General features: G+C 37.1%; 1 protein-coding gene across 23 annotated transcripts in view; it reads left to right on the top strand.

The window, feature by feature from the left end:
* The window catches only part of LOC108701415 (leucine-rich repeat flightless-interacting protein 2), a 77,062-nt gene that overhangs the window by 29,397 nt on the left and 22,644 nt on the right, over positions 1 to 25,021 (top strand). For 8 of the 23 annotated variants that reach the window (XM_018236064.2, XM_018236065.2, XM_041576552.1 and 5 more), the window contains exons 3-15: positions 7,426 to 7,443; positions 7,826 to 7,873; positions 8,553 to 8,597; positions 9,662 to 9,712; positions 10,588 to 10,644; positions 10,899 to 10,955; positions 12,620 to 12,700; positions 12,993 to 13,037; positions 13,324 to 13,389; positions 16,256 to 16,333; positions 17,845 to 17,949; positions 19,533 to 19,568; positions 19,664 to 19,789. In XM_018236064.2, the coding sequence (XP_018091553.1) occupies positions 7,426 to 7,443; positions 7,826 to 7,873; positions 8,553 to 8,597; positions 9,662 to 9,712; positions 10,588 to 10,644; positions 10,899 to 10,955; positions 12,620 to 12,700; positions 12,993 to 13,037; positions 13,324 to 13,389; positions 16,256 to 16,333; positions 17,845 to 17,949; positions 19,533 to 19,568; positions 19,664 to 19,789 (813 nt within the window). The remainder of the gene's footprint in view (positions 1 to 7,425; positions 7,444 to 7,825; positions 7,874 to 8,552; positions 8,598 to 9,661; positions 9,713 to 10,587; positions 10,645 to 10,898; positions 10,956 to 12,619; positions 12,701 to 12,992; positions 13,038 to 13,323; positions 13,390 to 16,255; positions 16,334 to 17,844; positions 17,950 to 19,532; positions 19,569 to 19,663; positions 19,790 to 25,021) is intronic. The other 15 variants (XM_018236055.2, XM_041576548.1, XM_018236050.2 and 12 more) reach the window with 14 other exon arrangements.

Genomic DNA, 25,021 nt, shown 5'->3' with positions numbered 1-25,021 from the left:
GGTTGAAGCTGGGATTGGGGGGCTGGAGGGGGGTTGCGCTGGAATGGGGGGGGCAGAGGGGTCTTTATTCTATTGCACTAAAATAAAGTATGTATTGTTGTGTATTAATCAATAACTCTCTTGTCCAAAACCATATTAATTGAAATCTATATTCTGGTAAGTACCAATAAGAAGGCATAATGGAAGTTAGTGGTCAATACCTAGCAGTGTTTGCGATTTTCCTAAAACACACATTGGTTCTGCTTTACCTGCTTTTACTTGTGAGGACCATTGACTCCACAATGAAAGGGTTTTGCAGACATATAATTAATGTGCTGTTGCAGTTTACTGATATGAACTGCTTGTATGCTTGAAGTTGGCCATAGACATGCAGATATATCATTATGTCCAACAAGAGATTGTGCATTGCACTCTCCCGACCTACCACTAACCATTCAGATTAAATAAAGTAGTAAAAACAAGACATGTTCTGGCTATTAATTGACAGACCGCAATCTTACACAAGTTATGTCCAACAAAAAGTAGTGACATGTACATTTATATAAATTAGCTGTTTGGTAACCATGGAGGCATTAAGTTGAAATATGGCACTAAGGCTCATCAAATAAAAGATAATTGTGGAATAGAAAGTTTTAGTACCAAGCCAGGGACAAAAAAAAAACTAGGGTCAAGTGTCATCCATATATCTATATAGAACTACAGTGTGAAAGCCCTTCTCCTTTAATAGCTGATTTGTTGCTAAGAAGTGGTTTATTAGTAGGTGTTGCTAAAATTTATGGTGTCACTGGTCCTTGAAGCTCTGGAGCTGTAATATGACCTTTCAGATAGCACCTTCTAAATGTGTGCAGATCAGCGGTTTGGTTTGGTCAGAGATCTGATTACTTACCTGGATATGTGAACCTGGCTCTCATTCATATTTGTATTTTTTTTAATAAAGCAACTGCTAAAATGTCACAGGCAAGTAGCACAAAAATTTTTTTTGTAGGCATTTAAATATATTATACCTTTCAAAATCAAAATTAAAAATGTATGTTTGGTTCAGAAGCTGCAGGGGAAATGGTACAGCAGTCGGTTCCATGCATTTTGGTGTCCATGCAATTTCCAGCTTGGTAGGCACCATACTTTTATGAATTGTCTCTTTATTAAATTGTAATTGCCTCTTTATTGAATGATTATTGCCTGGGCCATGGTTATAAATTTGTGGGTCAGGTTATTTGCTCAATGCAGGATCTAGAGAAAGTCATAGGAACACGTACAGTGGGAGCAGTCAATGCTGTGGTTTGCGGTGATGGGCGGGATGCAAAAGATTGGTTTCTTTTAGGGTTTTTCAATCAGGACCTTCATATCAAAATTAGTTTATACTAATGCATAAAGGCAGGCACACTTGGGATTTGTTCATACAGTTTTGACCAATTGTTATGGCCTTTTGCATACCTCCCAACTGTCCCCTTTTCAGAGGGACAGTCCCTCTTTTGACAGCTCAACCTGAGGTCCCTCATTTGTACTGGAAAGTCCCTCTTTTCTCTGCACTGAATAGCCAGAAAAAGAAACAAAGTTTCTAACTTAATTGGCTTTTGGCAGAGAGGCCAGTACAGCTAACAGGTGCAACTAAGATACTTTGTAACAATTTTGAGATAAGAAAATAAGTAATTTTAACGGTTTAGATAAGGAGAAATATTTTCAAATTTGTATAATGAACATGGTAATTACGGGGTGTGGCCACAAAAATGGGTGTGGTCAAAAAAATTGCCGCACTACATGCAGAAAACATTTTTGTCCCTCTTTTTACTTCCAAAATGTTGGGAGGTATGCTTTTGGCTTATCGGGCAGGTATAAAAAACCTGTTGGGTAAGGACGTCATTGGGTTCCCACTCCCACGTTGGGGTGCCTGCTTGTTTTGTAACGTTGCGCAAGGAGTGTATCTTTAAATGAATGGCCAGCTTTACTGTAAATGCTATTACCACTTGTTGATTGCCAAAATTCCACTGCTTTAGGATTAAGTGGCAGTATTTCAGGGAGTTTCCAAAGTCAGGAATAATCCTAAGCACTTTTTTTAATAGACTGCTGACGTATGAAAAAATTAAACCTCCTTTGATCTGACAAAATTCATAAAATGTAGGGCCTTAACATTTGCAATGTTACACAACATCAGATCGCTTTCTCCCTTTTACACCCAAGTCCATGGGTGTATAATAGACTGGTGAATATAAAGTCCTGGTGATCAATAAGGCAAGGCAGTGTAGCAGTGCAAATCTATCCACTGGTTTAAAAGGCAAATGTACGTAAGTCATTGTTTCCATTATTGTCATGAAAACAGATTGCACAGGATTTTTAAATGGAGAACTACAGCTCACACTAAGGGGTTATTTATAAAAAGTTTGTGACATTTCTGAGGTTTTTTCTATCTCAAATGTCGAATGTATGCTTAGTTATGAAAAAACTCAATTGAATGCAATCTGGGGAAAAAACTCGAATACAGGTAATCCCCACGTTACTTACAAAATAGGGTCTGCAGATTTGTTCTTAAGTTGAATTTGTATGTAAGTTGGAACAGAAATATCTACCTATTAAATGCAATTTAGACAGGTGTTTGTCTTAACATAGTTTTTATTTTTACCTTTCTGTGCTCTGCAGTAGACAACACACTCCAGAGGGGATTGGGGCAGGTGGTTTATTAAAGTAAAATGCTAATAAAGGCCACACAAACCACAGTTCATTACTGTAATAGCCTCCGTTTTTAAATGTGAGTTGTATTTAAGTCAGATGTTTGTAACCCGGGACTCCCTCTACCTCAAATGGATAGTCATATGCTAAAAAATCTCAAATACCTTGAATTGATTGCGTTCTCTAACGCAAACCACCGTAAAAAATCATGAAGGTAAAAAACATCTTCAGATGGTTCAAGGGACCACTGCCATTGACTTCTACATGACCTCGACCTTTTAGCAGCTTCGGGGCATAATAAATCTCAATAAAAGTTAAACTTTTTTTTTTACCCTGAAAAATTTGAGTTTTTTAGTGGAACTATCCTCGAAAAACTTTTTTCAGGAAAAACACAACTCAACCTTTAATAAATAACCCCCTAGATGTAGCATTTTTTGTTATTTAATATGAGTATTTACACAGCATGGGTTCTGTTCTACTTCTTCTAACAGGATCAGCTTAAATCATTAGCAGAATCCCAGTAAAATGCAGACAGGAGGGGTAGGGTCACCTGTCGGAACTGCATTCCAGACTGACAACAGAGAGCTGCATACAAGTTTCTAGTGGTGGTGCCAAGTATTTTGAATGAAGAATTCACTTTCAAATCGAAATTTCTGTTTGTATTTATTTTTGTGTGGGTCAAATAAGGTTCTAGCAAAAAGATATAGCTATATTCTTATACTTACTGTGTGTATATATATATATATATATATATATATATATATATATATATATATATATATATATATATATATATATATATATTTTTTTTTTTTTTTTATGTGCACTTGTAGTCAGATTGAATAAATCATTTAAAACATCTATAATTCGTGTGAGTATTTTGGGGATAGGATCACTGTTGGTGCTGAACTGTATCCAGACCCTTTTTAAATAAGTGCTGGATTTTCTTTTATATTATATTGTATTGGATTATATTGTAAAATACAATGCTATTAGTCATAGGCTATAAGTCACAGATGAGTTTCATGACTATTCAAAGACGCAAAGCTGAAGGCTTTTATACAAGTTATAGAAAACTCTGAGGTGAATATTAATGTTCTAGTATTTTATAACAGGAGGTACATTATACATTATAATTCAAAAGTTTTAATAGTTGTTTCTTGTGACAGAAATTACTTCACAAAGCACCAATTTTAACTGGTGACCTCACTAAGGATATGCACAAGAGCCATGAATATCCTGTTAATTATATCCTTGTGTAAACTTGTGTAAGATAACACTCTGAAACAAGCATTTATCTTTTTTAAGACAAATTAACTATGGAACTATAGGATATGATTTCCATATCCTTAAAACTAATTGTACATTTGCTGCATGTTCTTATTAATATTGTTTTGCACATGCCTGACTACTGTGCCCTACAAAAAGAGCAGCTTGGCTTCTTAGCCTAATTCCAGTCTAAACAGCAGAAGAGATGTTAAGTGCTGATTGCATTCTTTGTACATATCAAGCTACTTGAATTGCTCTAAATGTTGGCCCTTGCTGCCTTTTCTTTCTCCCTGTGAATGAGTGAGAGGCTTAAGTGCACTCATGGAAAGAGAAGCTCAGAAACTGAAAGCAAAGTCTTCTACATTTGTTTTCATTTATAACTTGCATGCCAGGGTAAAGCAGGGATGGTGTGGTCCATGTTATCATCTTGGTGCCTTTATTGCCTACTTAAATAGCCCAACAGGCCTGTATGACCGGATGTATGCAGTTAAAACCTGGCAACGGTGGTGGCGTCCGTAAATGAGGCAAAAAGCCATTTGGCCAGTCGGGGATGGTTGGAAAGCTCTCTATCAGGTAATTTGCAGTTTATGGGGTGGGACTGTTGGTGCTGCTTAATCTGGTTTAGACTAAAGCCAAAAAGCGGTGTTTTAAAAATGACCCTTTGTAGCATAATTATGCCAAAGTGCCATTACCTGAAAAGTAATTTGAGAAATGTCTTGCAGTAGTAAGAAGAGGTTTAAAACTACTTTTTAAAAATATATGTAATCCAACTCCAAGTGGTGCAGCCTTGGATGCTCAAGATAATCGAGTGTGTATAGTAAAAAAAAAAAAAAAAAAAAAAAAAGCTTGCATATAAATATTTTATTGTATTAGTGCCGAGAAAGTACTAATGTTTTGGCTCAGATAGAATCCTACCGAAGGATCTGTAAAAAAAAAAAAAGTGTGTGTGAAAAAAAGTGTGTGTCTGTGTATATGTATATATATATATGTATATATATGTATATATATATATATATATATATATCTATATATATATCTATATATATCTCTTTCTATCTCGAGCCCTTGTCATTACAATAATAATATTATTATTATTATTATTGTTGGATATCTGTACTGTATTTCTCCCCTTGGATACAGTATGAAGAACAAGTAGGGCATTCAGGTTTGTAAGCAGGGCAGAGAGAGAGACTGTGGAAAGAAGCTGTTAATCACAGAGTGCAGCATTAAAACAAAGAATAACTAAATAATATACGGTAAAACTGGCTGAAGTATCACTTTTGGGAGAGGTCTAAAAATTTTCTAAAAGGGGATATGTCCCCTTTAAGAGAGCTTTGCAGGTACTTCTCACTTGGCAGAGCTGCAAATGATTCTTCTGCAAGGAGGGACCACAGGACAGCTTTCTTTGAGTTGCAGTTTTTTGAGATACATTATACATTTACAAAGTGTAGGGCAGTGTGCAAAAAACTGGTGCAATTTTTTTTTTTTTTTTTGCAGCACTTTGAAATTTTGAGTAGGTCTCTGCTCTCCAACATGGAGTGCATTCCTATGAATCGTGTGTTCTCTGCATTCGTCAGAACTTTATTTATGAGAGGTGGGCAGGGTATGGCAAGTGCCCCCTGTCCCACCCCCTAAAAATGTGTATTAGTCAGATATCCAAGTTATGATGGTCATGCATGGGCAGATTTAGACAGGTTTAAAAACTATATAGGACAGGGGCCACATTGTTTCATTGATCCATCCCTTTCCCAATGGGCATACTGTACATAGATACTCATTATGATTTGATCATTGGCCTGGGCAATATTACTGTTTACATCATATTAAAATTTAATTTTTAAACGGAATCCCTTTAAATGGAACACTTTGATAAATGGCACTGGTATAGTTTGAATCTTTTTGAATTATGGGTTTTACGATTACGGATATATCTGTAATAAGTAAGCAGACCCTCCTGGAGGGGAAATGTGTTTTTCTGGTAGCAGCCCCACCCAGATATTCTCACTTTGTTCTCTGTTAATCCATCTAATGTGAATGGTATAGTAAACCCTGTAGTAATGATTTGTTCTCAGATGTGTGCATTGTAAGTGTTTTGATAGTACATTGTGACATCTGCAAAGACCTGACACAATAATACTAATTCAGGCATTGACCATAACATATAGAACTCACCAATGAGTGTGTTGGGACTTTGTTAGAACTTATCTCATAATTTATAAGTGAAAATCCAATGTATTCCAACCTTCGTTTGTCTTGTAGTTACTGAATTAAAATTGACTACGCTGTGGATTCTGAGGGAAAAAGGCAGACCGCTTCTCAGCATTTTGCTATTTTGGAATGTTTGGACAGTCTGACTGCAAGGTTGCCTTGAACTCTTACATGAAATATACCTGCTTGCTATGTAAACAGCTAGACGTGACAAACTCCTTTTAACTGAGTGAATTACAGGTATTTTGGTTAGGAGCCAATACTCCTGCTTCTCACTGGGACAGAAAAACTGAGCAGCCTCTCTACCTTTTTTGTGTCCCTGCTGAAAATACTTGTAACTAGACTCTGAGGCCTATTGTGTTTGGTAGTCAGGTTGCACAACTTGGCTTTATCACATGAGAAAGTAACCTACCGAAATGTCCCCTCTGGAACACAAGCTGGTGGGAGACCGTGCAGGGAATAATTCATGGATATAGGACACAACAATTTGAGGGGGGAAAGTGAAATTGATTTTACTGAACAGGTGACCTTCCATCAGGTGTGGGGTAAGTAAACAAAATCTATATTTGCGGGAAAAGATAGGACATTTTAAGTTCAACATTTAATGGACCAGTTGGTTCTGCCATATATTATTTCAGCCTCATTAAATCTAATAACAGTGAATTAGTGACTGTGAAGTCATAATCCATATATGAAGTGTACCGGTTTTTCTAGCAACACCACTAGTGGGGGCATTTAAGAAGACATGCCACATTACAATTTATCATGGTATTTAATATAACTAAGTAATCCAGCCATTACAAAACAAATCCACACATCTCTCTGTCTATCGCACCTACATAAATGAGTAACATAATCGGATTCTTCCCTAATTACTTCACACTAATTCTGCTTATTCTTCTCATGTAAAACATAGCCTGCTCAGAAGTGTAGTGACCAACCATTCCATGAGTAACCTGTTAAATGTATTCATATAACTGATGCTTAGTGATGTCATCAGTTATCAGTTTTACTTGGTTAAAAAATAAAAATGTACTGCAGGAAATCATTTTCACTTTCACAATATATATAAGAATATCATAAATAATATTTGAGTTCTATGAACTGTAAAAAACAAAACTCTTGTTCTGCAGTCTCTTAAGTATGATGACTTCTTAAATCACAGTAGGATGAAAGGTCAGACATCTTAAATGATATGCTGGATGTCAATGTTCCTGTTCTTTTAGCAGCTTTTTTCTCTCTCTCCTTTTAATTCATTATCTCTCTCTCTCTTGCCTCTTGCAGATCTACCAGGTTCAGAAGGTAAATGCTCTCCTTTCACTTATATTTATGCCCTCTACTGTATCTCTATACACACACACATATGTACTGTATGCACTTACAGTATATGCATAAAAACACAAACATTTATATGAAAAAGTGCATCTACACTTATCATTTTGTCTAAGCAACATAGTAAAGGAAAGACAGGATTAGTAACACTTACAGAACTAAAGTTTAAAACATGTGGTGTAACATAGTTAGACAAATTATTGTCAAAAAAAAGCCACCACAGCCCAATAGCTAATTTTTTTCAGAAGGAATGTATAATTTTCTAAGGTCTGATCTTTCTCTTTGCTTTTATTACTAATCATTTCTTGTTCATTTTCTGTCTAATTTCTTTACTTTTATTTTCATTCCTCAGAAATATTATGGTTTGGATGCCAAATGGGGAGACATTGAACAGTGGATGGTAGGCAGCAACTTCCAGTTTCACCCCATCCCATTTTTTAGTTATTTTGTCTGTTGAGCAGGCATAATTTTAGTATTAAAAATAATCTGAATAGATTGATATATATATCAATGTGTGTGTGTGTATTATTCTGCCTGTATGTCAAGGACAAGTCCGATTTAACTATAGATCACACAGCAGTCTGGGGTACTATATGCTACAAATGTATCCTGGACAATGATCAATTTTCTTAGCCCCTCCCCTTCCAAATGTACTATAGTACTGTCATTTTTTGCAAGCACCCCTCTATGGAGTCTGTAGCAGAGCATGGCTTACACAGGATTCAATCAACTAATACGATTCTGGACAAATTTGAAATTGTGTTGGGCATAAAGTGCTGCTGAATTCTTTAGTAAATAGCTTGAAAATTAATTTTCACAAGAGTTGTTGCAAGGATAGTATTCCCATACAACTCCATTTTTTATGAATATGGAAAAAAATATTTTTTCACAGGGGGAAAAAGCTTGACTTTTGGCTAAATCTAAGTCTGACAAGTCCTTAGTGTCTGTGTTTTACTGCTTTGTATCTCCATTTCCTGCTTTCCCTGCACCCCTTGATTTCCCCTTGTGTTTCTGGGTCCCTTCTGCCTATGCTATCAGCTGCTTCATGCATTTCTCCTTTTCCTGCGCTGCATTTCCAGGAAGACAGTGAGCGATACTCATACAGAGCACGGAGGACTCAACAGGTCAGTTTGTCCTCACATTTTCCAGGAACCCACAAACTCTTTTAGGTGTGCTTAATGATCTTTGACAATCTTTACAGCCACTTCTGAGTTGTATTTACAGTTTTTAGCCCTTCAATTCTTCAATTGCTAATTCAAGCCAATCAAGTATAAGCAAGATTTGACATGTGGCATATTCTCCACCAAACATTTTCAGCCACAATAAGTGCATGAATCCAACAGCAGTTTATCATTCACAATTTGGGGCCAAAAATCTGCCAGGCGCCAGCAGTTTCCTTTGAACAAATGACAGTCAGCACTGCCAGGTTTCTTTGCTTTGTCTGCTGTTGGAGAATACATCTCGAGTGCCATGTGTCCCGTGGAAAACAGTGACAGACACGACACCCTTCTCTGTCACCACTGCTAATGTTGTTTAATGGCAAGCACAAAGGCTGACACATAAAGAATGGTAACAGGTGGACCTCTGGGCAAAAACATTTGCTGGAGCATTTTTTTTTGTGTGTGCGGAGGTCAGTCTGTCACCAAATCTCATATATATATATATATATATATATATATATATATATGTATGTATAAGTTTGGCCATTCCCATTATGAGCAGCAACAGATTGAAAAGGGACTTTTTGGCTGATGCTATTCTCTGCAGGACAACTGCAGTCAAAATGCCCTATGTGTCAATGGCCTAAAGGGTTATTGGAAGTACCCCAGTGTAGCTGGAGCTGTTTCTTTGCCTGCTAAGCATTTTAGCAGCCCTACTTTGCTTTGATTGATATGCCAAGGACTGAAGTGAGAAGATGATTGTATGCTTATATATAGTTATTAGAAAAAGGCGGGCTGACAAACTGTTGGGTCAGAAAACAGTCAGAGCGTGAGGTTCATAAGATGACCCAATTCTGTTTTAATGGACTAAAAGATGATAGGCTAGCTGAAGTTAAACATAGACATTTGCAAATTTGGTTGTTAATACCAAAGCTGGGTGTTTCTTTTGCACTATCTTGGTCTGTCCTCACACTCATATATTCTCTTTCTCTTTTCTTGCAACTCTCTTTGGCTTTTCATCTGTGCAGGGTGCTGATGATGATGACGTTATGTCTGTCGGGAGTAGGAGCAGTCTGAGGGTCAGTATGCCTATATGGTTATATTTGCAAGTGCAATTTCTAAGAGTTAACAATTTAACCATGGTTCAGTGCTGTCAGTTTGAGTACAGTTTACCTCAGTTACTAAGCCTAATAACTAATTTGCTCCACATTAAAGCTTGAATGGAAGGGCTACTGCCTTGTTTTGTTGTGCCTTTAATGAAACCAGTCTGATAGATGAAGTATGCTGTGCATGTCCCTGTCTCAAAGAGCAGTAATGACCACTATGGAAACTGACATTACCCTTACATCATGTTTTTTTTCTAACATCATACTTTTCATGACATTAGACAATGACTTCTCTTACATCTGTGACATGCCCTTTCACTGTAACTGGTATTTTAGCATAGACATTGTGTGGCTTTGTGTTCTGCTAAATGAGTATTTCTGTTATATATGTACATAGTGTGTGTACAAAATGTCACACACCTAACCTCACCAAGGCTGCATTGTTGGCACACCTTGTTTCTTATTGAGTGGTCTCTTTTCCAGTGTGTTTTTACCATTGTACTTTAAACCTGGCATTGTTTAAAGTTCTTTTATGCCATTTGGCAATGAGCTTTGAGAATGAAAGATACGGCTTCACTGCTTTAACCACAAGGCTCCTGAAATATTCTGGTGCTATATAATAGCTTGTATGATGAAATCCATAAAATCTAGGTAACACCCAGAGGATATGATGAGTGGTTTCTTCTAGTCCAACGGCTCAGTAGCCATCATGGCATGAAGCAATACAAAGCACATCCTTGCATGCTCATCTTGCATAAGCACGCACCTTTCCATTGTTTTATATTCTGTGTAGTGTAAAAGTCAGATCTACACATGTTGCTTAGCCCTTCTTTCTTTTTTTCTAACAGACCAATGGTTACGAGGAGGAATTACTTGGAGCGACTCAATATAGGAAGTCCAGCAGGGTCAGTGGAGCTGCTGTATTTAGGCAGTCTAGAATCCATTCTAGTTTGGTATTTTCTGGTTGCTTAGCTTGTTTTTTTTGGCAACCTGCCATACTGTATTTGGCAAATGACCACCCTAATGGTACTAGCCTGTGTCCTTAGTATTTGGACATTCCAGATTGTAGAAGTCCTATGCCATTAGAAGCAGCTTTAAGTTACAAACAAGCTTCTCTAAGAAATATTTGCAAATGTTTTTGTTTTCTTTGTGTCTCCAGAGTTCCACTGGCAGTGGGGAGACCTACCAGTCCTCACGGGCACTACCTCGAGATGAGGTGTGCATTCCGTTCTCTCTAGGCATGTGTGTGGCACATGCATGTTGTCTCCGAAGTTAATGACAGCCACTAATAAGTGGCGAATTTGTCATTTAGTTTTGATGATTGCTAAGAAGAGTGCTATATTTATAAAGGACCAATAACAGAAAAAAACTGGATTTGTATGCCCTCTTGTTGCTTCAGTGGCTTAAATATAGTTTTTATAATTAAGCTGCTGTGTAGCAATGGGGGCAACCATTCAAATTCAAATATAGCTTTTATTAATGATCTGCTCTGTACCATTTAAGTGAATTCAAGTGACCAGTGCTTTTAGATAAAATAAGCTCTCTTGTCTGTATTTGTACTTAACCAGGCAGGTGAACAAGATGCATTGTGGATTTCTACTGAACTATATAATGAAAAACTGTTTTGCCCTATTTTATATAAGAACATTTTTGTAGCTTAAGGATGAGCAGATACAAACTTTACATTTTGTAAAAAAAAATATATATATAAATTCACGGTGTTACTGGTCCTTTAATTATTACTGGGCTTTCAAACAAGATTTTAATGTTTAAAAATATGTGACTGGCAAGAAGACCTGCCAAATAATTTTAGATACATTAATGCTTTATATTGATTAAGTAATTGTATGGAAAATGGTTGTACATTGCCAAAACAATTGGTTATCTAGTCTAAGCAAAAGTGAAAATTGAGTTAGGCAGTTATTAAAATATGGGTTTAGCATAACTGCCTGGCACTGTAATTCACTCTTTGCATAATGGTTAGCAGCAACAGCTTAAACGTATATACAGTGAAACCTCATTTTTATATACCCTGATTTTCCCTTATTGTACTTTTTATTTATTTATTTATTTATTTATTTATATTTGTCCCACTAATCTATAATGCATTTCAGTTGGTGCTTCACTGATTTTACATTGTTTTACCAAAAAATGTTTTTCTGATGTTCCTAAAATTGTGCTCTGTTAATATTATTTTTAGTGAAATTAAGAGGTTTCAAATTCCAAGCAGATGCATATTTTGCCGTGGTTCTGCCTGTAAATAGTGAATTCCAATGCATCTGCACCTCATACAGTCATGCACAAATCACTCATTGCTTTAGGTTTTGCATGGGACTGTCAGAAAGGTCTTGCACATGCCCTCCCTCCATAGTGTAACATTAATACTGCAAAACTTAATGCTTGTCATTAAAACAGTAAATATTGCATTTCAAAGTTAAATTGACTCCTCTGCTTATATCTTCTCAGAGTACTTGAAGAATAAATTGCTTTAACACATTTCCTTGATTTTAAATTTTCTGTATTTTACTCTATTTTTTCATGGTCCCCTGAAAACATAAATTTGGGGTTCTACTGTACATTTAACCTGTGTTGATCAGCAAAAGTTGGGCTGCTAATGAATATGTGTACACAAATAGTCTGCTGAAGGATGTTGAAACATGGTTGAGCATGAAAAGTGGCTCCGTATAACCTATACTTTATTAAATGGGTGTCAGCTAGTATATAGATATCTATGACTGGTAAAATATTAACTCTTGCATAGATACTGACCGCTTGCTGTATTGGTTTAGCAAGGCTTTTTGGTGTGTGATTAGTGTTTTACCATAATGTAATGTAATTCATCCTATACTCTTTGAGTGTTCATGTTTTTCCTGAATATAGAGCACTTACTACTCAGATATGAGCTTGGCCAGCGCTCCTTTGACATCCAAACCTCTGCAGGCAATGCACAATGGAAACCGGGTCTGTTCTTGTCATTTTATTTTAATTTCTTTGACAATCCAGTTTCATTGATCATTTTCCATTCATACACAACATCCAGACAATGACGGTTTATATGTATAGTAGGCAAGGAGGCATGCAGGCCCTGTCCTTAAAATGTATCCTATAGTAGTTCAGTGTGATCCCAGCAGTAGATGTCTTTTGGCAATGCTTACTATTTTTGGAATCAAGTAGATATTTGTTCCATTGCTTGCTATAGGGATAACTATATACTAATGTGTCTTATAAAAGAATTTCTGCTTCTCTCCTTCAGCCCTCTCTGCTCAACTGCAACACTCTCCCTTCCAGATCTCAGCGGGTTGGTTTTCATTTCTTCTCTGCTTTACCCTCCCATTCTCTTACCTTCTGATAAATGATTGTTGCTTTGCTCTTTTTTCTCTAATGCATTCTGCCTTACTCAAACCGCATTTCGTGTTTTATTGCCACGGCTCCTATTTGCTATGTTTCTTTGTTCACTTTTTCTCTCTTGCTCACTCTTTACCCTGTGATATTCATTCCTTTGCTAATGATTTCTCTTCTCTTATTCATCCTCTCTTTGTTCTGTGCCTTTTTTTGCTCTGCCATGCTATGTTCTTTGATTCCAGGGCTCACTGTATGATGATGGTATCGCAAGTGGCAGTCGCCGTTACAGTTCCTCTAGTTCCAAGCCTGTAAGAGAATTATCATTACTTCCTTCTCTTGTTTCCTGTGACAGTGCATGAATAGTAGTGTCTGTCACAGTTTGCTCAGTGTTCCTGGGTTGGAAGGAAACGTGTAATACCAATATTTGTTTAGACGTAAAGTCTGTTAATCTGCCTTGTATTCAGAGCTTCATGTACTTGCCATAAACTAGATAATTCACATAATTATTAGTAAACCGTGGTGGAGAAAGCAAACCAATTTGTAGGCTATACCGGAAGTTGTATTAATAACAGAAAGAGGGAGGTTATACTGCCATGTTATAGGTCTCAAGTTGAAAATAGTGTTCAGGGTTAGGGGCCCTATCTTTAAAAAGACAAACTAGAAACTGTTCGGTGTACGCTTATTTGAGATGTCCAAAGTTGAGAAGATGTTGCCCACACATGGATGGTCAAATTGAACTGCATGCCCTGTCTGCTCTCCACTGGAGATGTTTGAGATTATTGTATGGTTAAATTGACCATACATGTAAATACTGCGTACAGAATTAGCAGATCATCAGCCCATATATTCAGTCCATAGTAAGCTATTCTTGCTGTCTGATCATGTCCCCAGATTTGAATGCATGGATCAAGAGCGATTTTGCTTACCACTTGACATGGCTACAGAAGTAGGTATTTTTGTGTTTGGCTACACTACATAATACTCTCTAAACCAATGTGCCCTCTGTTTAACAGAGCGCTTTATATTTTCAGCAAATGAGCATAAAGTTTTAAGAGTATTCCATTCCATATCTCCTGTGGTTGGGGTACCACAGTATCTAAAGGGTTGCAGGTTGTATATGAATGGTTTAATTAGAGGTCACCACTGCAGATCTGCAAGTATAAATAAGGAGAACTATTCAATCTCACAAGTTTATTCTGAGAGAGCACTTTCCTGGCTACAGTACACAGTCAGTCTACCGCATTAATTAGATTACCTACTACGTGCAACACATTTTCTGCATAGCAATAACAACATAAATAGAAAATACTTTTAGGTAAAAGACACAACACAAGTCACACAAAATAATCTAAATAAATAAATAAAAAAGGAAGATCCATTAAAACATTTAAATGCTTTAAATAAATGAAAACGGTCTGTCCTTCTTTGTTTCTGAATATAGGCATCCATGCACTTATAGATATCAGGGGCTGCTAATAAAGCACCAATACATTTCTGCTAGAACTGAATAGTTTTCTGGGAAGATAATTCCACAGAAAACATGGCAGATTTTAAATCTACCCCTGAACAGGCTTTGAAGCTGCTCCATGCTTTATATCTGTAGGGAGAGCTCCAGCACCCTGCTGTTCCCAAAATTCTTCCCACCCCCCCCTCCACAGATAGCTGGGAATGACTTTATCAGAGCTGTATGCCGAATAACCTCTTGCACACCAGCTTATTTTTAGAATGCCGCTTAGCTAGTGGATTTCAAATATGTGATAGGGGCTGCTTAAGTGTAAGCTGGTAGGGGAGAGGAGTCATATGATAAGAAAAGGATACGTTGATGATGCAAGGGAAAGGGAAGAATAACACTACTGAGAAATAGAGTATATATGCTCTTTGCCCTTATATTGGCAAAATGTGAGCAATATTTATGTGTATGTTTCCATAGTTACATATCCGGTAAAATTACCATACTGTTTGCATCTATGGCGACATTCTTTAATCTGTTTAGTAGACTATCAGTAATTATTTTTGGTCTCTAGGTGGTGCTGTTCTGCTGCGGTCTATACAGAATATACAGTACACCTATGAAAGAGTATTAGTTGTTCACTTTAATTAGGGCCATAATAAATTAAGGTCCTCTTGATTGCAATAAGTAGATTGCTGTTAAATACACAGTAAAGTAGTACAGAAATGGGATCCATTATTCAGAAACCCGTTCTGCAGAAAGCTCCGAATCACAGGAGTCCATCCCCTATAGAGATGGAGATCCCATGAAATGATTCCAAACCTTTAAAAAAAATTAATTTCTCTGTAGTAATAAAACAGTACCTTGTACTTGATTCTAACTAAGATATAATTACTAGAGGCAAAGCAATCCTATTGGGTTTATTTAATGTTTAAATGATTTTTCAATAGACTAGTGTGGTGATCCAAATTATGAAAAGATCCCTTGTATGGGGAAACCCCAGGTTCCATTCCAGACAACAGGTCCCATACCTGTATATCATGTATTAATGAAAATTGCTTATCTTAAAGGAAGGAGTTCAGTGTAAAATAATTTAATGTATATAGGCCTGAGTGACTGGTGGTCTAACATAACAGAACACTAGTTCCTGCTTTTCAGCTCTCTAATTCTGAGTTAGTCAGCGAATTGAAGGGGGGGGCCACATGGGACATAACTGTTCAGGGAGTTTGCAATTGATCCTCCGCATTCAGCTCAGATTCAAAAGCAATAGTTATGGCCCATGTGCCCCCCCCTTCAATTCGCTGACTAACTCAGAGTTAGAGAGTTGAAAAGCAGGAAGTAGTGTTCTGTTATGTTAGACATCCAGTCACTCCAGCCTTTATACATTACATTTTTGTAAAAATGCTGGTAAGAAATGTGATACTTTAAAATAAGAATCTAAAGGACCACATGCCATGTCACAAAGTTTCCATTACAAACATATTCCTGTTTACGCTGATTGTTCTTTTATTGTTAATGTTACTTTAATCCTGTCAGTGCCAAGGCAGCATGGACTACACTGGTTAGCAAAATAATAATGGCTTTACTGGCTGCAGTGTGATGATTCTTTTACCCCACTTTATATACTCAGCCCTTAAATATTCATATTTCTCATATGTTAATATATCTCTCCCCCCCCTTCTCTCTCTCTCTCTCTGTCTGTCTCTCTTGCTTGTTTTTGAAAGCCATCAGAGTACAGTTGCTACCTGGGCTCTGGATCACGTGCTTCCTCTCGTGCCAGTTCTGCCCGTGCCAGCCCTGTGGTGAGATTTCTTTGATTGATTTTAACCCATCCTGTGCTGTCTGACTTCTAGTGATGTGCTGTTGCTACACGTTTCACAATAGGAGCACAGTTAACTCCTGCATCTGTGGATTACTTTGCTCTAAATTTGCTCCTGGGATGGTTCATTTTGTGACTGGATCCAGTTACTTCAAGAATCATTGTGGCTAATTTACTAAGGGGTTTATTGCACTATTGCAGTTACCAGCAGCAACCAGTCAGTTCATATAGCTGAGTATAAACATTATAATCCACTTTTTGGATCTTAAGCTAATTTGGCAACCTACATGTTGGCCAGTTTGAACAGGTTCATCATTTGGCCCCAGGCCAAAGATCAGATGATAACAGGCACCTATACAGGCCCCTCAGAAGAGACCCCGCATCAACACACCTCATCTGAAATGAACTTCAAACCTGTCTGATGGATACATTTGAAAGGAAACATATACAGGCAGATAAGCTGTCATCTTGGTCTGAAGGAATTGAAATGGCTACTTAAATGGCCAGGTTTCGAAAAGGAATGCAATGATCTGTTGGTTGCTCTTCTCTTTGTGGCAATTTAGCATCAATGCTTAAAGCGATACTGACACATTCCTATATTTCCTATAAAAATCATAGGAATGTGTCGGTATCAAGTAAATGCTGCACCCGTAATCGTTCCTCGAAAAGCCCCCCCGCGAACCTGTGTGCTGCCGACCTGCTGACACTACTAACAGGTCTTCTTGGTTGCTTCAGTGATGCTGGGCTGGGGGAGGAGCGATCTTTTTTTCATTCGTAATCAGCCTATGGAAGGATCGCGCCGCCCCCAGCGCAGCGTCACTGAAACAGCTCAGAAGGTCTTTAAGCAATGTCGGAGGTTCGGGTGAACGCAGGTTTGCGGGGGCTGGGGGCGGCTTTGCGTGGGGCTTTACGGGGAATAATTACGAGTGCAGCATTTACTTGATACTGACATGTTCCTATGATTTTCATAGGAATGTGTCAGTATTGCTTTAAATGGTGGCCTTAGAAATGCCAGATAGCAAGTGGGTTGGTTTGAAAATGGTCTTGTCATACAAGGGCCGCATCAGTTGGTTGATCTGGCAGTGTATAGCTACAGTCTCTAAAGAAAAAGTTCAGGTTGCTTCAGATGCCTCTTTATAGAACACAATAAATATACTGTAATATGCGCATAGGTTTTTGTGCCTCTGGATTCCATTTTGTGAAAGAATATTTGGGATGCTGGGAGTTGTAGTACAGTAACAGCTAGGTGCAGCAGGTAGGATCGACATACTATAAATGTGACCTTCAAACAATGTGTCTCCAAATGTTGCTGAACTCCTAATTTTAGAATATTGAAGCCAGGTGGCTAAGATTTATACTTCAGCAACAACAATACGACTCTAGACCTACTTAAATAAAGAATAAAAAATACTAAATGAAACCTTTGTAAAGTGTGGATTTTGATGTCCTTCTTGCAGAAATGTCATTATAACTGTTTCCCACTCTGTTGATTAGAACTCCGAGCCTCCTGGTTCCACAGTGTTCCGCCGTGGCTCTGCCTGTGGCAGTGGCAGCACACTGAGCCATGGTGATGACATCTCTGTTCCTCCAATGTTTGGAGTGAGTGAGTGTGTGTGTTTGGGTGTGTGCATGAAAACTATGAGCTAACCTGTTACACACCCTCAGTGACTAAGCCCTAAAATTAAGGGCAACTAAAACTCATGCACAAAACAAGATTCAGAGGAATAGAAAATATACTAGTATGTTAGTGCAGTCATAAAATGTTTAATGTCTCTATATATTGGTTGTAGAAATTGCGATTGCAGCTTTTATATTAAAGCATATGTCATGTACTTCACAAGCATCCTAACAGAACCCATTGCAAAATAGACCCACATCAGACTAGGGATGCACCGAATCCACTATTCTAGATTGGGCCAACCCCCCAAATCCTTTATGAAAGATTCAGCCAAATACTGCACCGTATCCATAGTGAAGGGGAAAAAAGAGAGATTTTTATTTTTTTTTTACTTCCTTAAGTCATGTGATTTTAAGGATTAAAATTTTGGTTTGGCCAGGCACAAGGATTCAGCTGAAAAGGGGCGAATACCAAATCCTGGATTCGGTGGATCCCTACATCAGACACACAAAACCGCACAAGCTGCTTTTGTTGCTCCTCAGCACAGTGCAGGCAGCAGTATGACAGATGTACCATAATTTACTGCATGAAAAGTGTTTGGGAAAGCCCAGATTCCCTGTTCTTGGGATGGTTCATGAATCAAGACAGATCATATAAAATAGGTGGTAGAATGCACCTCTTTTACTGGCAGAAGGTGCCGAGACTGCATTCTTTTACGGAGCATTGGACATTACCAGCCTGTGTAATGTTTATGTCTTTTAGCAGGGGAATGTTATGCAAAGTAAATTTATATTAACACCCACAGTAACAGAGAAGCCACTGACATGCATGGCGTTTTAATTCATTTTAAGCTCCTCTGAATGAAGTGGCATTATTAAGATCACAGAATTCAGACTTTTCTTTTAGACCCTTGGTATTTATGACAGTGGTACTTAAATATACATAACTAAATCAAGGATCTGAACCTTCAGACTGAGGGGCTTATTTTACGTTAGTCAAGTTATTTGTATTTTTCATGTTATACTTTCCTATTTAATATTCTATTCCAAAAAGAATAGTTCAGTGTTGGTGTTCATTGCTCATGCTGAGCTGTGCTTAGTTATACCCCAGAAAAAATAAATGTGTTTGATTTGCTCAAAGCCGTCAAAACTCAAAGAGTTGTACAATTATTGATCTGTGTATGTTGGCCTATTGATCAATTATCCATGTAGTATAAATATCAATTGGTTCAGAAATCAGGCAGGTTTACAAATAGTTGTACTCTATCAGATACATTTGAGAAGGTCCATAACCTGTGGCCCCTCATCTCTTGAGGTTTTGCAAGGTGAAAATTGTCTAGTGATAAAGCACAAAGGTGGATGTTTTTGCATGGTTGGTATTGGTTTTGTCTTTTGCAATTTGCATGCAGTCAGTGTAAATTATTGCCCTAGTGGCAAAATTTTGAGCAGTAATGTACATTTTATGATAAGTAAAATGGGTTGAAAGCTCCTGTTAGCTGGATCCTCTGAGGCATATGCATGCCATTACACAATAATATTATAGTACATATCATTTATTTTTACAGGTGGAAGAGAGACCAGAAAAAGACTTTTCTGAAAAGGTAAGATGGACAACACTGCCTGAAAATTACTTGATACAAAGAGAGAGTTTCTCTCGGCGACTAAGGTCTGTGTTTTGTTCTTCCATCTCTCTAAGGGGTCTCGTCCCGTGTCCAGTTTGTCTGCTGCCACTCTGGCCTCCCTGGGTGGAACATCTTCCCGCAGAGGCAGTGGAGACACTTCCATATCTGTGGACACAGAAGCTTCTATCCGGGAAATAAAGGTGAGTGGAAACAGTCATTGTTTTCTATCAGGGGTACCGCCACAGCTTTTGTAAACATCAACTCTGTTCCATGTATCCCAGAATCTGAGGGTGCAAATAATAAAGACCTTTTATTATGGAAAAAAATAAAACAGTGGAGTTAAAGGATAACCATTTAAGCCTATAAACCAAGTTTAGGGATGTGGAGGGATATGAATGGAGTAAGCAGGAGGAAAACCTCATATTGTTTTGCACTGTGAAATACCCAACATCTTCTCCTTTCATATTAATTTTTATCCTCATGTTTTCTGTTTGTATTACGCCCGACCCATTCTGACCAGTCAGATTAAAGTTGTAACATTGACCATCATGTAACAGTGCATTTCAATTAAGCTGAATGTGTAATAGAACAAGAAAGTGATGAATTTCAGTCCAACACAGTGGGTTACTGCAAAATCAGTGCTTTATTCGAATAAAGCACTGATTTTGCAGCAACCCACTGCGTTGGACTGAAATTCATCACTTTCTTGTTCTATTTGATATTGGCTTCATTGGATGGAGGCTTAGTGATTGAACAGTCTGGTCGAATCCACTCTAAGCTGAATGTGTGTAGGCTGCTCTGTGAATATTAGTTGAAAGTACAGATCATGGAGTCATTATTGAGGCATGCAGTATGCATACGTATATTCTGCAAGGTGGCATACATTTTTTATATGGAATTGTATTTTGAGATTACTACTGAAAGGGAACACTGACCCCATGAAAAGTATTTTTTCTCTATTGGCTGCTGTTACTCACAGTTATATTATTTTTTATTCCTGACTTAAAGGAGATGCCCACCCAAGAACTACTATTGTATAATATGAAGAACATAAGAAAATAATAATCATTCTAAGCAATTTTTCAATTTTCAGTGAGTGGTTTAAATAGAGTTCGTTATTTGTAAAAATAATTGTGATTAAACTGCATTTATTCATCTCTTTTTACTGCATTCAATAACAATTACATTTACAAATAGCTGTAAAAAATGTTGGTTCCCAGCATATATTGGGGTAACGGTAAGAATGCCAAAGCAGAAGAAGTTAAGAAGTATATCTCAGCTAGAAGACAGAATTCTTAGGGAAGGAAGTTGATGATTGATTCCTGTAGCAGTTCCTTGTGAACTTGTAGAAGCTTTGTTTGTTCATGTGCATCTAGTTTGTGTGCCGTGTAAGGCTAGTGGTCTCTGTGCCTCTAAATCTGTCTATGCTGTACTGTTAAATGACAACAAGGGCTGAGTGATTTTTGCAGGTCAACAATATTCTTTATACAGCTTCAGATCCAGTTCATCAGAAATAGACTTTTCCAATTACTTTCTATTTTCTATGTGTGACTGTTTTGTAATATTGAAGTGTAAAATGTAATTTTTCACCTTTTAAAGCAGCTCTGGAACAGGGTGACACCGACCTTGTAAACTGTTCTAAATCGCTACATTTAGTTGATACATTTCTTATCTTTGTCCCTGCTGAGCAGAATCCATGAATTTCATTAAAGGAAGCTGTTTGTTAGAATTGATACAATAGTTGCTAATACTCTAGAGTTGCGGAGCATCACCTAAATGTTGCAAAATTGTAACAGTTTAGAGCATGCACCTGAATTACTGAGCTGCAAGACTCAACACCAGAGACAGGGACATAAAACTTTAAAATTAAATTTTGAAAAAACAGTAAAAAATGGAAAGAAATTGAAAAAAGTCTTTATTTCTGGTGAACAATCTGAAAACAATTGAACTGAAAAGGAGTTTGGAAGGTGAAAACCCCCTTTAAGCACTGTGACAAACAGACTTTAGTTTACCCTTTAAAGTAGAACTAAAGCTTAACAAAGAAGTAGCTTAGAGAAGCTGCACATTACTTTAACTTTGTTCCAGTCCAAGGTGACCAGGGCACTAAAGATCTGTGAATCCAAAGATGCCCCCAGTAATTCCTTCTTTTTTACTAGTTCACTGCACATGCTCTGTGCTGCTATCGGTTACTGTCCTTAGGGAGTGACTCACAATATACTGTATTTTCATTATATGGCAGCTCAGAAGCCAGTGCAGTCTGCAGCAGGATTTAATAATCAGACCTGTAGCATCAGCTTCTATGACAGGCAGACCTCATATTCTGCTTGATGATTTGCGATGGCTTCTAAGTTTATCATCTTAGCCGCTGCTCAGCACTAAGCATGTGCATATCACGGACACGCCTTACAAAATCCAAGATGGTGACCCCCTGTGCACAAAGTTTAAAAACGTAATAAAACAAGGTATTTCTCGCCATATTTGTTGTTACGGTTTAGTTCTTTTTTAATGGCAAAGTATAATGTTTTCTGATTATGTTTTGTGCCCAGGCGTATAGTTACTTTGCCAATGCATGTGTGCCATGGTAATATTTCAGTTAATTATTGAATTTTATTCTGAAGCATGGGAGGGAAAGAAAATTCAACCGCTATTATATTTACATCTTACATTACAAAAATGTGTAATTAATATATATTGGAAAGTTGCATAGAATGACATTTATTTTATTATGCAATAAATTACTTAAGAGAAGTAAGGGATACAGTGGGGCCATTTTATAGAGCGATTAGATCCCCTTTAAATACAGCATGCCTTTTGTATGACTGATGGATAATGGTTGTAACAGTTTACTTTAGATACCAATCAAAGTTATGTAATAATTCTTTTAGGGTTTGTCATAAGGCTAAAAAACCACAGCTATCTTTGACAAGGCATTATATGGGGGTATTGGTTATGCATGAAACTTGCAGTAAGTATAAGAGGCCTGTTTGGGATGATATTATATTGTAGTAGTATCTGTTTGGGTCTCCAATAAAAGGAGTGTTTCTTTTGCAAGGTTAGAGTTCCAGCAGCTGACCCCAGCGTAACTATTTCACTTATCTGCAGAAGATTTCAAAATGTTCTCATGATTAGTGTGGTGTAATGTGCCATTGCTCAATGTGTTGCGTTCTTACATTTCTGTTACTGCAGACTTAGTAACTATCACTCACTCTTTCACTTAGTATATCACTTTGTACTAATTTCACATTTAGATGTTCTATAAAATATAACGGTTAAAGGGGCACTATAATGAAAATGTAACAGCTTCATCTTGTGTAAATAAGGAACTTTCTAAATATAATAATTTAAAAACTCTGTACCATTACTCTTCACCTCTGTTTGTCCACATGCAGACAGCTAGCTCTAATATATAGTCTATGCAAAAGAAGCAAACACCAATGTAATTGACCTAACATCAATCAAAATATGACTCTGACTCCTGCATAAGGAGAGAGTTTGCTGAGAGGGGAATATTGAAGAGTTATTTTACAAACAGTACAGCATTTTAATAGATTATATTTAGAAAGTTCCTTATTTCAGTTTGATTAAAGGGGTGGTTCACCTTTAAGGTAACTTTTATCATGTTCTAGAACGGTCAATACTTAACTTTTCAATTTGTTTTCATTATTTATTTTTTATAGTTTTATAGTTATTTGCCTTTTTCTTCTGACTCTTTGCGGCTTGCAAATGGGCATCGCTGACTCTAAAAAAACAAATGCTCTGTAAGGCTACAAATGTATTGTTATTGTTACTTTTTATTACTGATCCTTCTTTTCAGGCCTCTCCTATTCATATTCCAGTCTCTTGTTCAAATCAATGCATGGTTGCTAGGGGAATTTGGACCCTAGTTACCAGATTGATTAAGATGCAAATTGAAGAGCTGCTAAATAACTCAAAAACCTGAAATAATAAAAAATGGAAGCAAATTGCAAATTGTCTCAGAATATCACTCTCTACATCATACTAAAAGTTATCTCAAAGGTGAACAACCCCTTTTAAGGTCTAATTTTTTATCTTATAATTTATAGCTTTCCTTTAAAATAGGCACCAGGCGCTTTGATATCTTTATAGGCTAAAATGTAGTTACTCTGGCAGATATATAACAATATTTAACAAAATGCTTAGTGTACTGATTTGTGTATGTGGTGAAAATAATGCATCTTTTTAAGTGGAAGGGATTTCTCAAATAGCAGGGGAACACACAAAACAGAACAGTTTGGTTTATAGTAAGGGTTACTGCCCTGGTGCTGAGTTGCCCAGTATTGATAAATGAGCCCAAATGTCTTTGTTGTTCTCACAGTGTGTGTTCTGTTGTGCATCCGAGTTCAGGTGATATAAACCAGGCATGGGAATTTATAGCACCAAGAATAAAGTTGATTGCTACAGAGATACTAAGGCATGTGGCTGTGTTTACAGTGCCATAGAGTTGAGCAATCCATACAGACATTGGGGTAGCTCTCTATCGCAAGCAAACTGTCACTTCACTGTTAGTAAATGCCTCCCTGTGACTACTACAAAAAGGTCCGCACTCTCAGGGCTTATATGAATATTGGTATTTATTGTAAATGACTAACGTTTCGGCTAGATCCCTAGCCTTTCTCAAAGTAACAAACTGAGCAATAAAACCGCCTTAAATATACACAATGGTGGGAATGCTGGTAAAAGTCACATGATGAGTGATTCAAGCACAATTGGTACGTTCACTTTAAATTTATTAAATTATCTAAAAACCACATCTAAACTAAAACTAGACAGTATATATACCCTAGTTCATTTCAATTACAGTTAAAAACAAGACATTTGTAACCACAGATGTTTGTCTATTTAGTTACTTTAACGTGAAACAAATTGAAAAAATATTGTTACAATAATGTCCAAAATTTAGTATGTTTAGCACTATGTATCAATCTACCTAACTATCATGGGCTGTATCATCCATAGTTAATTTAATCCTATTATAAAAGTTCTATATTTCCTTATTCCTTGGGATCTCTCTATGTGTTTAGGTATCAATGGTTAAACTATTACAGATCCTTGTTTTAACACACCTGTTCCTATGTTGCTCTTTGGAGGGACAAAACCTAGGTTTGGAAAAAATAATTATTACAATAATATTCACATGTGGATGGTATGAGGGTATGTCCCATCTATAAATCCTAAGTGATACAGATATCACCCCACTTATATGAATATATGTGCAATAGGCCAATATATATATAAAAATTCAAATGACCCCGTGTCGATAATAATTATATAAATAAAAAATATAAAAAATGTGTACCCATGTATCAAACCGGTACATTTTTTTGTAGTAGTTATGGATAATTTTTGGACACTGCACCCAGGCAAATTCAAACAACTGTATCGAGAGTGCTGGCAACCATTGGACCGTGTGT

Source organism: Xenopus laevis, chromosome 9_10L, assembly GCF_017654675.1.
Source record: "Xenopus laevis strain J_2021 chromosome 9_10L, Xenopus_laevis_v10.1, whole genome shotgun sequence".
In the NCBI taxonomy this organism is placed as follows: Eukaryota; Metazoa; Chordata; class Amphibia; order Anura; family Pipidae; genus Xenopus; species Xenopus laevis.
Note: the sequence above shows the minus strand (reverse complement) of the source record. Positions and strands in the feature narration are given on the sequence as shown.